This window comes from Saccopteryx leptura, chromosome 1 (assembly GCF_036850995.1).
Source record: "Saccopteryx leptura isolate mSacLep1 chromosome 1, mSacLep1_pri_phased_curated, whole genome shotgun sequence".
NCBI lineage: Eukaryota > Metazoa > Chordata > Mammalia > Chiroptera > Emballonuridae > Saccopteryx > Saccopteryx leptura.
The window spans coordinates 376,990,169-377,005,053 of record NC_089503.1 but is presented as its reverse complement, the minus strand read 5'-3'; the positions used below and the strand labels follow the sequence as shown (position 1 = coordinate 377,005,053).

General features: G+C 53.2%; 1 protein-coding gene and 1 non-coding gene across 2 annotated transcripts; one reads left to right on the top strand and one right to left on the bottom strand.

Moving 5' to 3' along the window:
- Positions 1-226: 226 nt before the first annotated feature.
- TRNAI-GAU (transfer RNA isoleucine (anticodon GAU)) lies at positions 227-302 on the bottom strand. Its single transcript has one exon. It is a non-coding gene; the product is annotated as a tRNA-Ile (tRNA).
- A 3,117-nt stretch (positions 303-3,419) lies between these two features.
- SRF (serum response factor) lies at positions 3,420-14,511 on the top strand. The gene is made up of 7 exons (XM_066359371.1): positions 3,420-5,343; positions 6,933-7,199; positions 8,710-8,971; positions 9,516-9,635; positions 11,298-11,489; positions 11,842-11,918; positions 12,133-14,511. The coding sequence occupies exons 1-7, from the start codon at positions 4,816-4,818 to the stop codon at positions 12,226-12,228; spliced, it is 1,542 nt and encodes a 513-aa protein (XP_066215468.1). The 5' UTR covers positions 3,420-4,815; the 3' UTR covers positions 12,229-14,511.
- The last annotated feature ends 374 nt before the right edge of the window (positions 14,512-14,885 follow it).

Below are 14,885 nucleotides of genomic sequence, written 5' to 3'. Positions count from 1 at the left end.
ACCGGGATCCACCCGGCACGCCCACCAGTGGGTTATGCTCTGCCCATCGGGGCATCGCTCCATTGCGACCAGAGCCATTCTAGCGCCTGAGGCAGAGGCCATGGAGCCATCCCCAGCGCCTGGGCCATCTTTGCTCCAGTGGAGCCTCGGCTGCGGGAGGGGAAGAGAGAGACAGAGAGGAAGGGGAGGAGGAGGGGTGGAGAAGCAGATGGGCGCTTCTCCTGTGTGCCCTGGCCGGGAATCGAACCCGGGACTTCCGCACATCAGGCTGACGCTCTACCACTGAGCCATCCAGCCAGGGCCACAGTAACTTTTTTTTAAAGTGAGAACAGGGTGAGAGAGATAGACTCCTGCATGTGCCCCGACTGGAAACCACTTGGCAACCCCTCTCTGGGGCTGATGCTCAAATCAACTGAGCTATCCTCAGCGCCTGGGTCTATGCTTGAACCAGTTGAGCCACTGGCTGTGGAAGGGGAACAGGGAGTGGAAGAGAAGCAGATAGTTGCCTTATTATTTTTTTAGGTAGAGAGAAAGAGGGACACAGAAACGAAGGGAGAGAGATGAGAAACATCAACTCATAGTTGCGGCACCTTAGTTGTTCACTGATTGCTTTCTTATATGTGCCTTGACTGGGGGGCTCCAGCAGAGCAAGTGACCCCCCTGCTCAAGCCAGCAATCTTGGACTCAAGCCAAGTAAACTTGGGCTTCAAGCCAGTGACTCCTGGGCCTAAGCCAGCGATTATGGGGTCTTGTCTCTGATTCCACGCTCAAGCCGGCAACCCCGCGCTCAAGCTGGTGAGCCCACGCTCAAACCGGCAACCTCGGGGTTTCGAGCCTGGGTCTTCAGTGTCCCAGGCCAATGCTCCTATTTGCTGTGCCACTGCCTGGCCCGGCCTGACAGTAATTTTATTTTTGATTGACAGTAATTATTTGTTGATTTTACAGAGAGAGGAGGGGGGCAGCAAGAAGTGTAGACTCATATAGTTGCTTCACTTTAGTTGTTCATTGCTTGCTTGTTGCTTTGTCCTATGTGCCTTGACCAGGCAAGCTCAGGGTTTCGAACTGGCGATCTCAGCATTCCAGGTTGACGTTCTTTCCACTACACCACCACAGGCCAGGTGTGACAGTAATTTTTCAAAGCATTCTTAATTCTTGTTCTGATATTTGAGTGATAAAAATCAGGAGAAAGAGCCTGACCAAATGGTGGCACTGTGGATAGAGCATTGGACTGGGATGCAGAGGACCCAGGTTCAAGACCCCGAAGTCACCAGCTTGATCGCGGGCTCATCTGATTTCAGAAAAGCTCACCAGCTTGGACCCAAGGTCGCTGGCTCAAGCAAGGGGTTACTTGGTCTGCTGTAGCCCCATGGTCAAGGCACATATGAGAAAGTAATCAATGAACAACTAAGGTGTAGCAACAAAAACTGATGAATGATGCTTCTCACCTCTCTCTGTTCCTGTCTGTCTGTTTCTATCTATCCCTCTCTCTGAGTCTCTCTCTGTCTCAGTAAAAACAAACAAACAAAAACAAAAATCAGGAGAAAGAAACAAAGAACGGTTTAGGAATGGTGTGGTATGAGGGGCCCTGGCTGGAATTCTGATGCCCTTTCTGGGGGTGCTCCATGGTGTGGGGGGTGAGCTCCCACCTTCCTGGGGACTACTGTGATTTCCGCCTTATCAGAGCAGCTCCGAGCTCACATTCCAGAGAGGCCAGACAGGGGGCTTATCTGAGCTCAGTGGGCTGTGCGGAGTCTGCAGTGAACTGACGGCAGACACCTCTCCTGTGGCTACTGTTCAACTCAGCTCTACCTAGGTTGTAGTGCTGCTGCAGGCACTTTGAACTAGCGTGGCTAAAAATTCCAATTTTTAAAATATATTTTATTGATTTTTTATTTTTTAGAGGAGAGCGAGCGACAGAAGGGGGGAGGGGAGAGCAGGAAGCATCAACTCATAGTAGTTGCTTCTCTTATATGCCTTGAGCCGGCAAGCCAGGGCTCAACGCTCACTCCACTTCACCACCACAGGTGAGGCAAATTTCCAATTTTTTTAGAGAAGCTGGATATTCAGATTGTTATGTAAAACCTGATTTTGAAATATTAAATAGTCCAAACAAAACACATCTATTCTGGGGGACCTCTATGTAAAGTATATGGTGATCTAACCACTATGTTGTACATCTGAAATGAACACAAAGTCATACTGAATGTACGCTGTTACTGAAAAATAAAACACAGCTATGAACCAGTGTTTGATTTTGACTTGATCCACATGAACAGTTTCAAGCTTCTGAACCTGCAGTTATCCAACATAGTGTGGGTGTTGGTCCCCCCTGTCCCAACGGTGACAAAGGGCGGAGAAGATGAAGCCGTCCCAAGCAGGTGAAGGCGCCGTGGCCCGCACGGCAGAGGGACTGGGTGAGAGCGGAGACAGGGCAGCCCGTCAGAAAGGCAGCTGAGAACTGTTGACTGCCCTGTGGATGTGGCAGGCAGCAGTGGTCCTCTGGAGTGCCACACTGCCGAGGGTGTCTGAACGAGGGCTCTCACCCCAGGCAGGAATGCGCCACAGGCTTGTGGTTGTGAAACCGCTCCTCAGACGAACCGCAGTCCCAGCACCGTCTGTGGCCCCCGAAGCCCTTCTGGAACCTATTTATCTATTTGACCTGCTCTTCCTCTTGAGCTAACACATTCCATATGTTTAACTACCTGTTGTGTCGACTAAATTAGGAAAAGAAAAACATTCTTTAAAACGATTGGGAAGTGGGGAAGAGGAGGGCTCTTAATTCCTGTAGTTAGGGGTTTGATGAACAAGTCCATGTTTTTAATATAGGTGTGTTTGTATGTGTAAATACACACATATCTCACAAAACACTTGAACATACTTTATTTCAGTCTTTCTGCTTTTGGATTATGACGCACAGTAGGATATGCAGTTGACCTTGTCATTCAATACACATGTTGAACCAAATCAAATCCACCTATCCCATCTTTTTGACCTATAAAACGGCAGTTTTATATGGTTCAATCTAAAAATGCAACAAAAGTTTTATGCAACAATAATTACCCTTGTGATACCCATTTGTTTTAAATGCTGGTTGCAGTACATTAAATTCGTTTCACTACCACTTAATCTTCACAACTTTTAAGGTAGGAATCATCACCCTCTTCCATTCTATTAAACACAAGAGGATGTTTATCCCAGGGATGCAGTGATTGCTCCAGGTAGTTTCTGTTAACTCCTCACTGACCACTTACTCTGGGCTTTAGTCTTCATCTCATTAAAGTTGCATTAAGAACCTCATGGGATGGGTAGCAACAATGAGGGATATGAAGTTTAGAGAGGCGCCAGACACTTGTTTCAGGTACGGGGGGGGGGGGGGGGGGGCTAGAAAGAGAAAGATTCCCGATTTGAATAGTATCTGCAACAGCAAAACCCAAGCTCTTTTCACTACCTTGCAGCCAAGACCGAGAACTATACTCTGAACCTGGCCTTTGCAGCACCCTGGTTCTAACTTGCATCTCCTACGGGCTTTCTAGAGAAGAGCGTGTGTTCGCTTGCTTGTTTGCACTCTTGGCCCGGCTATACTTTTTTCCCAGGCCGCCGGTCTGTCTGAGGGGTGGGCTTTATCCCTGGGACCACCCCTCCCCCAGCCCAGCCCGCAGCTGGAAGTCTTCACTGATCTCCATCTCCCCTCCCTGCCCCCCTCTGGGATGGGGAGGCCGACTGTCTCTCCGGCCTTTTTCAGTTGTACCTCTGCCAAAGACCACCCCTCACCCCGCAGTACAGAAGATGATGAATGAGGACTGGAGAGCCGGCCTGGTGGGAAAGTGTCATCGCCTCGAAAAGAGAAACAGAAAGGAAGTCGAGGGCGGGGGGGGGGGGGGGGGGGGGGAGGGTTAGAGAGGTGAGGGGACGACGAGTCTGGCAACAGAGACCCCAGTCCCCGCTGCAGAGCCAGTAACTGCCTCCCTCAGGAAGGCGTGGGTAAATGCTCCAATCCCTGCACTTCGTGGAATTTGGGCTGTATTTACTGTATTACATCATTTACTGCAACCCGCACAATGCGCTCAGGAACTAGCCCCGTGCTTGTTCCCACCCCTTCCAGTGCCGGGCTCCCAGAGCTGCTCCTTTTTCTCCGCGAGACTGAGCTCCAGTCCCTTCCTAGCTTCCTCCCTGCAGGTCCCTCCCAGCTCTTTCTACCATTCTCTGGTCAGGGGGGTGGAGTCGTACCTCCTCTCCAGTTCCTTTAAGAGGCGTCGCCTCCTCCCCTTTCGGAGTCGCCGTCTGACACCGAATGACTGCAGCGAGTTCGGGATATCTATGCAAATAGGCGCCCCCTGTGGGCCAATGGGGAACGGAGGTGCCAGAGCAGTGGACCAATGGGGCGGGGGCGCAGGGGCTCACCATATAAGGAGCGGCCTCGCCATAAAAGGAAACATTGTATCTCTTTATATGGGGGGGGAAGGGTCGGGGATCCCTCGCCGCCTGCGCGTGGTCCCGGCCCCCTCCACCCGCCGTCCCCGCGGCGGCCAGCAGCCTCTGCCCCCGGGGGGACGCTGACGGCCGCCGGGCGCGCCGCCGTAGCATACGGACAGGGGGCGCTCCGCGCGGCCTGGGGCAACCCGGGCCACAGGGGCAGGAAAGTGAGGGCCCAGGTCGGCCCGGGCGTGCAGGGGCCCCGGGTTCGCGGCAGCGACAGCGATAGCGGCACCAGCAACAGCGGGAACGCCGGGTTGAGCCGGGAAGCCGATGGCGGCGGCGGCGGCGGCGACTCCAATTCCTCGCTGACTGCCTATCCGCCCTCCTGCATTGAGCGCCATGTTACCGAGCCAAGCTGGGGCCGCGGCGGCGCTGGGCCGGGGCTCGGCCCTGGGAGGCAGCCTGAACCGGACCCCGACGGGACGGCCGGGCGGTGGAGGTGGCGGCGGCAGCGGGACTCGTGGGGCTAACGGGGGCCGGGTCCCCGGGAACGGCGCGGGGCTCGGGCCGGGTCGCCTGGAGCGGGAGGCTGCAGCAGCAGCAGCGACAACCACTCCGGCGCCCACCGCGGGGGCCCTCTACAGCGGCAGCGAGGGCGACTCCGAGTCGGGCGAGGAGGAGGAGCTGGGCGCGGAGCGGCGCGGCCTGAAGCGAAGCCTAAGTGAGATGGAGATCGGCATGGTGGTCGGTGGGCCCGAGGCGGCGGCGGCGGCCACCGGGGGCTATGGGCCAGTGAGCGGCGCGGTGAGCGGGGCCAAGCCGGGTAAGAAGACTCGGGGCCGCGTGAAGATCAAGATGGAGTTCATCGACAACAAGCTGCGGCGCTACACGACCTTCAGCAAGAGGAAGACGGGCATCATGAAGAAGGTACCGGACCGGGAGACCGGCCGGCCGGCCACGGGGAAGCAGGAGGGTGGGGACGCGCAGGGGGAGCCCGGGAGGAAGGCAGAGCAGAGCCGGAGGTGAGAGGCGGCGAGTCGGCAGGAGGTGTGTGGGAGGGGATGCCTGTTACCCCGGGAGGGTATAAGGGGAGGGGCCGCCAGGGAAATGTGGGTAGAGGGGAGTAGTGGCGAACCTCCGGAAATGAGGAGAAAGGCGCCAAGGTGGGAGTGACGGGCGCGAGAGAGGAACAGGGCCCTTGCAGAGCGAAGGGGTGAGTAGTGGTAATGCGAGGCTGCCGGGAGATGGTTGACGAAACCCAGGGTCCAGTGGTGTTAGGGGAAGGGCACCCTAAAATCAAAGAGCAGAAGAGAAGGAATGAAGGTGAGGAAGCCGAAGCAACAATGCAGGAGCATGTGTGGGAGGAAGGTGGGCACCACTTTAGTACTGCTGGCTTGGAAGGACAGGCGAGGCTGATGATGGAATGGGGCTCTAGAGCTCCAGGTAAGAGAGCGAGGCAGGAAAACTGATGCAGGGGCCAAACAAGTCCTGCCATGGCCATGTGTCTTCCATGCATCCACTGGAAGCCCGCACACTCCCTGGAGGACAGGCTTCGGGATCATCTGGCTTTTGGACAAGTGGGATTTCCAGCCCTAGGGAGAATCTGTGCGTAGGTTTGGTGGGAAGATAGGGAGGTTTGCAGAGGTACCTAGATAATCCTCTTCTAGCGGGTTGTCCTGTGAAATGGGGTAAGGAAAAGAGTTGTCTTGAGGTGTAGAAAATATGGGATGAGATGGAAGCACAGGAACTGGGAAACAAGAAGCTAAAGTCCTGGGACCATTGGCTGGTGTTTATATCTGTCCCATATATAAGTCAGAGCTGTTTCCAAGGTGGGTTTGTGAAACTGTTGGAAGTCAGGATACCATCTATGGGGCCATCCTTGAAGGTCCCCTTCCTGGGCTTATGGCAGAGTAGTAGCTGCTAAGCTAGCCCCTGTTTTCCATCACTCCAGACACTGTTGTATCAAGACAAAGGAAGAAAAAAAGGGTAGCACAGAATTCTAGGGCAGAAGGACAAATGGCAACAGGTTAGCACCTGTGCAGTTTCTGGGAAGAAACATGGGATATTTCAGAGTTTAGGTGGCTCCTAAACTCTAAACATTATCTCTAGTGTCTTTTGTGACTTCCGGTATAGTAGCAGGTTTGTCCTGGTTCCTGTGACAGTGAGGAGTGGATGGGAGGCTGGATACCAAGCTGTAGTGAGGAGCAGCTACCTGGAGCCCTCCGTGTCCACCTAGGTTATATGTTCTATCACCAGGGCATTGTAACTATTTGCTTGGGGTTTCTGCAAATCAATGTGGCTGCTCCTCAGAGAGGGGACATGGGGTTTTTCTGCTCTAGAGTCTAGCTCACCTTCAGCTATCCTGATAGAACCTCCCCTATAGTCACTGGAGAGGAAGGTCGTTATGGAAGTGGGGGTTTTGAAGTCACTGTATACTACCTCTCTTTCCTACTTCCCAAAGAAGATAGCAATAAAAAGTTTTGCTGATGTACCTATCTCCTCCCCCTTATCCCCAGGCCTATGAGCTGTCCACGCTGACAGGGACACAGGTGCTGTTGCTGGTAGCCAGTGAGACAGGCCATGTGTATACCTTTGCCACTCGCAAACTGCAGCCCATGATCACCAGTGAGACTGGCAAGGCACTGATTCAGACCTGCCTCAACTCGCCAGACTCTCCACCCCGCTCAGACCCCACCACAGACCAGAGAATGAGTGCCACAGGCTTTGAAGAGACAGACCTCACCTACCAGGTGTCCGAGTCCGACAGCAGTGGGGAGACCAAGGTGTGTTTGGGTCTCCTATTGAGGGAAAGGAAGGGGAGGGACTTGACCGGCAGAGAGGGGAGGGCGTCCCTTTCCCTCACCAAGGACAGGTGGAAGGTGCCCACCGAGTGGAATGGGGCCGGGTTAGTACCCCCATCCTAGAGGACAGGTGTCCATTCTCGCTATCCTGACAGGAGGCCGGCCCACTAGATAAGCGGGCAGCCTCCGTGCCCATATAAGGCCCGCTCCGGCTCCACGCCGGCCTCCCGCCTGCAGCCCGGCTGCCTGGCAAGGGCCTTGCATTCCTCCCGCCAGCTGTCTGCCCGCTGGGGGCGGGGGCGTAGCTTAGCCCTGCCCTCTCGGCAGGCCGGGTCACCGGGGAGTAGGAAGTGAGCACTCATGGGTTCCAGGGTACTGGGAACCTAGCACCGTCTGCAGGAGGGCTGGCTGACTGGGCTGAAGACTACCTTACTAGCCAGCCACCTACCTCTTCAGGATGTCCGGACCTGAGCACATTAGGGAGTGTATTCCCGGCTGCTAGGGATGCCGGCCCTAGTTACGCCTCCCCCTTCCTTTTCCCGGTAAGGAGAGGGGGCGGGGCTTCCTTCCTACTTTGGGGAACTCCACCTTCCGGGTGGCCCTTCACTAACTGGCCAATTGGAGGCAGCAGCACTGTTTGCCTTAGCAACGCCTCCACCAATCAGGGGCTTTGAACTCGTCCGCTTAGGAAACATCCCGCGCTGATCAACCCCCAGTATTTGAACCCCCTCAGTTCTCTGAGCTTGGTTCTCAGCTCCTTTTCCGCCTTCCCCTTCTAGAAACAAAGCTTCCCTGAGGGGAAAGTTAGTGCTCTAGACTCCCCCCTCTTATTGGCATCTATAATAATTTTCAAACTTTTAGTAGTAGGGCTCATTTATTCCCAGGAAACTTTACTGGATGGATACATTCTCAAACCCCAAGTTCCCTGAAAAACTCTCGGTCCCTATCTGAGAAACCTGGCAAATCTGAGCTGGAAGGACCCTTTTAAAGAGGGCATGGTAGCCCAGCCCTCTCGTATTTACATTAGAGGAAAACGGAGGCTCAGAAAGAGTAATTGATTTTCCCAGGGTCACACAAATGGTCATTGCCAGAGCTGGAAACAGACCCCATGTGTCCTGATTCTCCAGCCAATGTGATGGCCACAGTCCACTGGGGCAGAGAAGTCAGGGAATTATGATAGTGACATTATCCTCATCCTCATAAGGGCAGCAGATACTTATTGCTCTTTATATGTGTCAGACATTGTTCTAAGTTTATTATGTATGTTAACCTATTTATTCTTTACAACATCTATGGGGTAGATATTTTCCTGTTTTTACAGACAGGAAACTGGAGCTTAGCAACTCAATAACTTGCCCAAGGGCCAGGCATCAGATAAATGACAGCTGGGATTTGAACCAAAGCATACTGGTTCCAGTCTGCTGTCAATCCACATGAAACTTCTGCAGGGGCACGATCTAGTATAGGCTCACTGTTTCATCTCTGGGTGTAGGACTCACTGAAACCAGTGTTCACAGTCACGAACCTGCCGGGTACCACCTCCACCATCCAAACAGCGCCCAGCACCTCTACCACCATGCAAGTTAGCAGCGGCCCCTCCTTCCCCATCACCAACTACCTGGCACCAGTGTCTGCTAGTGTCAGCCCCAGTGCTGTCAGCAGTGCCAACGGGACTGTGCTGAAGAGTACAGGCAGTGGCCCTGTCTCTTCTGGTGGCCTCATGCAGCTGCCTACCAGCTTTACCCTCATGCCTGGTGAGTCACAATGGGAAAATTGAGCATGCCAAGATTGGGTTTAGGGCTGGCACAAGGAGAACCTCTTCCCTGCTCAGAAGAAGGGTGAACAGGGGGGCCAGGACCTGAGAGGAGCCTATTATGTCCCATTGGCAAGCATGCTACTCCCCACTGGGACCCCTACTGTCTTTGTCAGTAAGTTTCAACCATATGCTCTGGCTTTGTCTAGCCAGCCAACCCAGCCCTGGGCCACAGGGACAGTAGACATTCTGTCACTTCCCTACCTTGAGTAAAGGGTAGATCATGTCCTTGATGCGTCAATGCCAGCTCCCTGAAGAGGGCAGAGGAAAGGCGTGGGGGCAGCAGGAGGAGGGAAGGGCAAGAGCAGGGTATAGAAGTCTCTGGAGACCAAAATTTAGGACAGGAAGGGCCTCTTTGGCTCCCAAGAAAGTGATGGGAGTTGGAGAACAGTGTGCCAGACCCTGGGCATGGAGGTGTTTGAGGGTGCTTGGTGCAGTTGGTGGCTAGGTAGGACAGAGCATGAGTAAGTCTCTGTGTCTCACAGGTGGGGCAGTGGCCCAGCAGGTCCCAGTGCAGGCCATTCAGGTGCACCAGGCTCCACAGCAAGCATCACCCTCTCGCGACAGCAGCACAGACCTCACGCAGACCTCCTCCAGCGGGACAGGTATAGCTCGAAGCTCTGTCACTTCCCTGCCCTGTCTCCTTGTTGAGGCCTACCAGTAGGTGCTCAGAGAATTTCTTAAGTGGAGACTAAGGCTTTTGGCTTAACCCTTATCCTAATCCTTAAAGTCGGGAGCGGATGACTGGGTGTGAATTCTGCCCTGCAGTAGGGCTGTGGCTTCTAGAGAGAAATTAGGGATCATTGAAGCTACCCATCTCCTTATTCGGATGAGAAGCTTGAGACCCAGAAAGCAGAAATTACTTGCCCAAAGACTCCCATTTGCTTAATTACTAGGAAGGATTTATAGAGCAGTTGTCTCCTTGTGAGAGGCATTCCAGGTTTGGAGTAGCAATCATTTCCCTCAGTGTCTCGAGTCATTTCAGAAATGATGAAACACTTTCAAAATAAAATTTCTTTTAAGTTCTTGTTATTTACAACCTTGTTATAATCTATGGAGGACCAGCATCACCCTGGAGCTTAACAGAAATGCAGACTTTTAAGCCTCACCCTAAAGCCACTGAATCAGAATGTGGATTTTTAACAAGAACCCCAGGTGACTTTATGCACATTTGAGGAGTGCTTGTTTAAAAGATGCATTTGTTAGCCACACATTGAACAAAAGGGAGGAGGAGTGAAAAATAAAAATGGGATAATGGAGCTCCCTAAAAGGGGAGGCGTGTCTGAGTTTCCTTAGGTGGGTCAGTCACTGTATGTAATTTAAAAAAAATTTTTTGTGTGTGTGACAGAGAGAGAGAGAGAGAGAGAGAGAGACAGATAGAAAGACAGACAGGAAAGGAGAGAGATGAGAAACATCAATTCTTTGTTGCGGCACCTTAGTTATTCATTAATTGCTTTCTCATATGTGCCTTGCATTAGGGGGCTCCAGTAGAGCAAGTGACCTCTTGCTCAAGCCAAACACCTTGGGCTTAAGCTGGTGAGCCTTGCTCAAACCAGATGAGCCCCGCGCTCAAGCTGGCGACCTTGGGGTTTCGAACCTGGGTCTTCTATGTCCCAGTCCAACGCTCTCTCTACTGCCACCTCCTGGTCAGGCTCCGTATATAATTTTTGTTTTTCCCAGGACCTTAAGGCAGGGGTCCCCAAATTTTTTACACAGGGGGCCAGTTCACTGCCCTGAGACCATTGGAGGGCCGGACTATAAAAAAAAACAAACTATGAACAAATCCCTGTGCACACTGCACATATCTTATTTTAAAGTAAAAAAACAAAACGGGAACAAATACAATATTTAAAATAAAGAACAAGTAAATTTAAATCAACAAACTGACCAGTATTTCAGTGGGAACTATGCTCCTCTCACCACCAATGAAAGAGGTGCCCCTTCTGGAAGTTTGTAGGGGGCCGGATAAATGGTCTCAGGGGGCCGCAGTTTGGGGACCCCTGCCTTAAAGTCTTGGAATAGAGAATTTAGCAGATAGACAATCAAGTAGTAAGACATGGTAGAATACAATTAAAGGCTGGTGCTGTTATAGTCAAGAAAAAAATAAGGCTTTTTTTAGTTGATGACGGAGAAGAACGAGTCTTGTCTAGCTCTGACCTGGGTCTGACCTGGGAAATGGCAAGAGGGTTCTGGAATTCCGGGTGTGGGATGGGAGATATCACTAGGGACCAGTGTCAGTCTCCCTGACATGTGTCTGTATTTGCTAGTGACGTTGCCTGCCACCATCATGACATCATCTGTGCCCACAACTGTGGGCGGCCACATGATGTACCCTAGCCCCCATGCGGTGATGTATGCACCCACCTCGGGCCTGGCTGACGGCAGCCTCACCGTGCTCAATGCCTTCTCCCAGGCGCCATCCACCATGCAGGTGTCCCACAGCCAGGTCCAGGAGCAAGGTGAGTCGGGGGTCGGGCTGAGGAAAGAAGGATCTTTGCCTCCTTTACACGCACACAGACACACACTCAAATGCCATTCCCCCTAGATATATACACCCCCTTCCACACACAGATTAGGATGCCCCCCCACACACACACACACAGATGCTTGTGTACACTTTCTGGCACCCATGCTTGTCCACTTGGACACTTGCATGCACACTTAAACACTCACACCCACACACACACTTGGGTACTCACCCTAGGGTACTTACATCAGACTCACCCAGTCATTTGTGACTTATCAACACGGCTCCAATAACCGGACGTTTCTCTTGAGCAAGCAGTATGAGTGTCTTGTTTTCTGACGCAGGTGGTGTCCCCCAGGTGTTCCTGACAGCGCCATCTGGGACGGTGCAGATCCCTGTGTCTGCCGTTCAGCTTCACCAGGTAGGTGGGAGCCCCTATCACTCTATCCCAGCCTGCCAGCCCCGTCTTTATCTTTACCTCGGAGATTCCATTACCAGTTGGTCAGAGCTAAGATCCCTAGCCCGGAGGCCTGTTTTCCTGGTCATACCTGTAGTGGGAAGGCTGGCAAGCAGGAGGAGCCTGAGCTGGCTGATAGTTCCTGCCCTCATTTCCTCATACACCCACTTCCCTCCAGATGGCTGTGATAGGACAGCAGGCCGGGAGCAGCAGCAACCTCACCGAGTTACAGGTGGTGAACCTGGACGCCGCCCACAGCACCAAGAGTGACTGATCCGCCCTGCCGCCCTGGACAGATGGCCCAAGGGATGGCACCACTTATTTATTGTTGCCTTTTCACGTTTTCTTTACACACATGTTGACGGGCTGCAGGAGGGAGGCAGGGAGGAGCAGTGGGCAGCCACAGGACTGAGCCCTCTCACTCCAGCCAAAGAAATGGGCAGCCTACCCTCCACCCGGTCCTCCCTCACTCTCCCCTCCTCTGGCTCCACCTTCCATTTCTGTTGATGGTGGGGCTGCCCTCCCTCCTCGGACTCCCCTTGCCAGCTTGGCTCCATGTTTGCCATGAGTATTAGCTTTCCCAGTGGGACCGTGCCCACCTTCCCACAACAGATCTCTATGGGATTAGGCACCGTGCCCCCCCCCCCAGAGGAAGCAGTTGAGGTCCTCTGCCCAGCCTCCTTGCTGACCCCACGTCAGCACTAGGTCTGCCACAGGCTGGGTCAGTAGAACCCTCCTTCTGCCCCTCAGGGAGCCAGCTGGGGAGATGGGGCTTCTTCCCTCAGGCCGAGGCCCGAGGCCCCTACAGCTCCCGAGTGGCTGGGCCTGCGCAGGCAGCAGGTTGCCGGGCCGCCTGCCCTGCCTTGCCGCTCCTTTAGGAAGTCCAGGGGCTCCTGGGTCGGAGGGGACCATCATTGTTCCCTCGCCCTGTCTTCCCCCTCCTCCCAGCTGCTTTACTTAAAGTGGATTTTGAACTTTTTATTTGAGGAGACGAAGTGAAAACAAATCTATAAATATATATTTTTAAAATATTTAACATTTTTATGGCGTTTTTCTCATCCCCCTCCCTACCCGAGCTCCCCTTCCCTGGGGAGCCCAGGGGCTCCCCAGAACTGGCTGGGCCTCTGGGGACAGAGCCACCCCATGAGCTTGGGGCTCACCAGTGTGTGGGGAGAGTCTGGGATTGCCCGGTCCTGGGTTGTTTCCAGGAGAAAGCCGGGGGAGGGCCCCAGGCCATGCCCTAACGGGGTGGGAGGGACCCACAGCTCCCAGCCTCTTTGCCCTCTAGGGCTGTTGCTAGGGAAAGGGAAGAGGGAGACCAAATGTGGGGGTGGGAGTGGGAGGGTGTGTGTCAGGAAACTGACTTCATTTGTGCCACACACATGGGCATTGCAGCCTTGTGCTCCCCGGGCCTGCAGCTGCCTGGGGCCCAAGTTGCAGTGAGCAGGGTGGGGTCTGGGAGGGGATGAGAGACAGGAAAGGGGGTCAGAAAAATGGGAGCAGCTCTTGGGCTGAGTGCAGTGATAGGGGAGCCGGAAGTGGGCAGCTCTCCCAGGGAGTGAGCAGCTACTGTAACTTTTTAAAATTAAGACAAAAAGCCTTGAAGAAAATGACTTTATTTTTCTAAGTGTAACCTCAGTATTTATGTAATTTGTACAGGGGCCGTGCCCCACCCCCCTCTGCCCCCTTTGGGGTAGACCTTCAGGGTGGGCCAACACGGGGAGGGTCTTTTACCCTGTGTCAGAGCCCACCCTCACCACTGATATCCAGAAGGGAAGCTTTTTCCAAACAGGGCAGTAATTGGAGTCGAGTTTTATTAACCCTATGACTGCCTTCAGTAGGAACGAGCCTGCTTCTGGGACTAGGTGAAGGGGTGGGGAAAGATTTTACGCACAGCCGAGTTATCAAGGGGATGATTTGCCAACAATTTTGAGAACCCCCTAACCTCTAACCCCCATTACTGTTTTGCCCCAATTTGGGGTGCCAAGATGGAAGTCTCCTTTCTGGGCTTTCTCCTGGAGACACCTGGGGCTTATGGGTGGCTTACAAGGCTAGGGCATGGCAAATCAGGGGCCAGAGAGTGGGGGGGCTTGGGACTCAGGTCTGTAACTGCCCAGCCCTTTTCTCTGCTCTTGTTTCACACCACCCTCACTCACTCACTCCCCACTCCCCCACCCTGGGGAGGAGACCTTGATGAATTAATTCCTCCTCTCCTTCCCATAAAAGACAGACCCAGTGAGTGAATCAGGCAAAGTGCTTATAATGTGTGTTGTGTGAGCATGGCCTTGGGAGAACATGCGTGCATCAGGGATAAGGTGGCATTTATATGTGCAGCAACCTTGGTGTTTCCCTTCCTTGGTGGCGCTGGGGTGTGTATGTGTGTGTGCGCGCGCTTGAATGAATGAATGTGTGTGTGTGGATGTGGGGTGTGTATGTCAGTGGTTTCTACTTCCCCTGGGATGCTGACCCAGGAATAGTGGACATGGTCACAGTCCTATGTACAGAGCTTTCTTTTGTATTAAAAAAAATACTCTTTCAATAAATGTATCATTTTTGTGCACAGACTGTGGGGTCTGCCTGTGTTTTTCCACCTAGGGACGGGTAGAAGTATGAACTTGAATCAAACCCAAAAAGTTGCTGCTCTGAGAAGGAAGCCCGACAGCTTGGTGAAAGCAGCAATGCTAAGGGGTGCTTTGCGCTGTTAAACTCTGTACGATTTAATTTAAAGAAACACTTCGTGGGGCTGGAGACTATATCTGTGTGCACGGCTATACTAGGTAGGTGCTTAGGTCACCACAGAGATAAGCAATTTTAATAGAAAGTGACTCAACCAATCCAAAACATTGCTGAGGGGTTTGGGAACCTCATGGCCACGTGACCTACTGAAACCCCAAGGACTGCCCTAGGGCGCGAGTGTGAGTTACTAGGTTT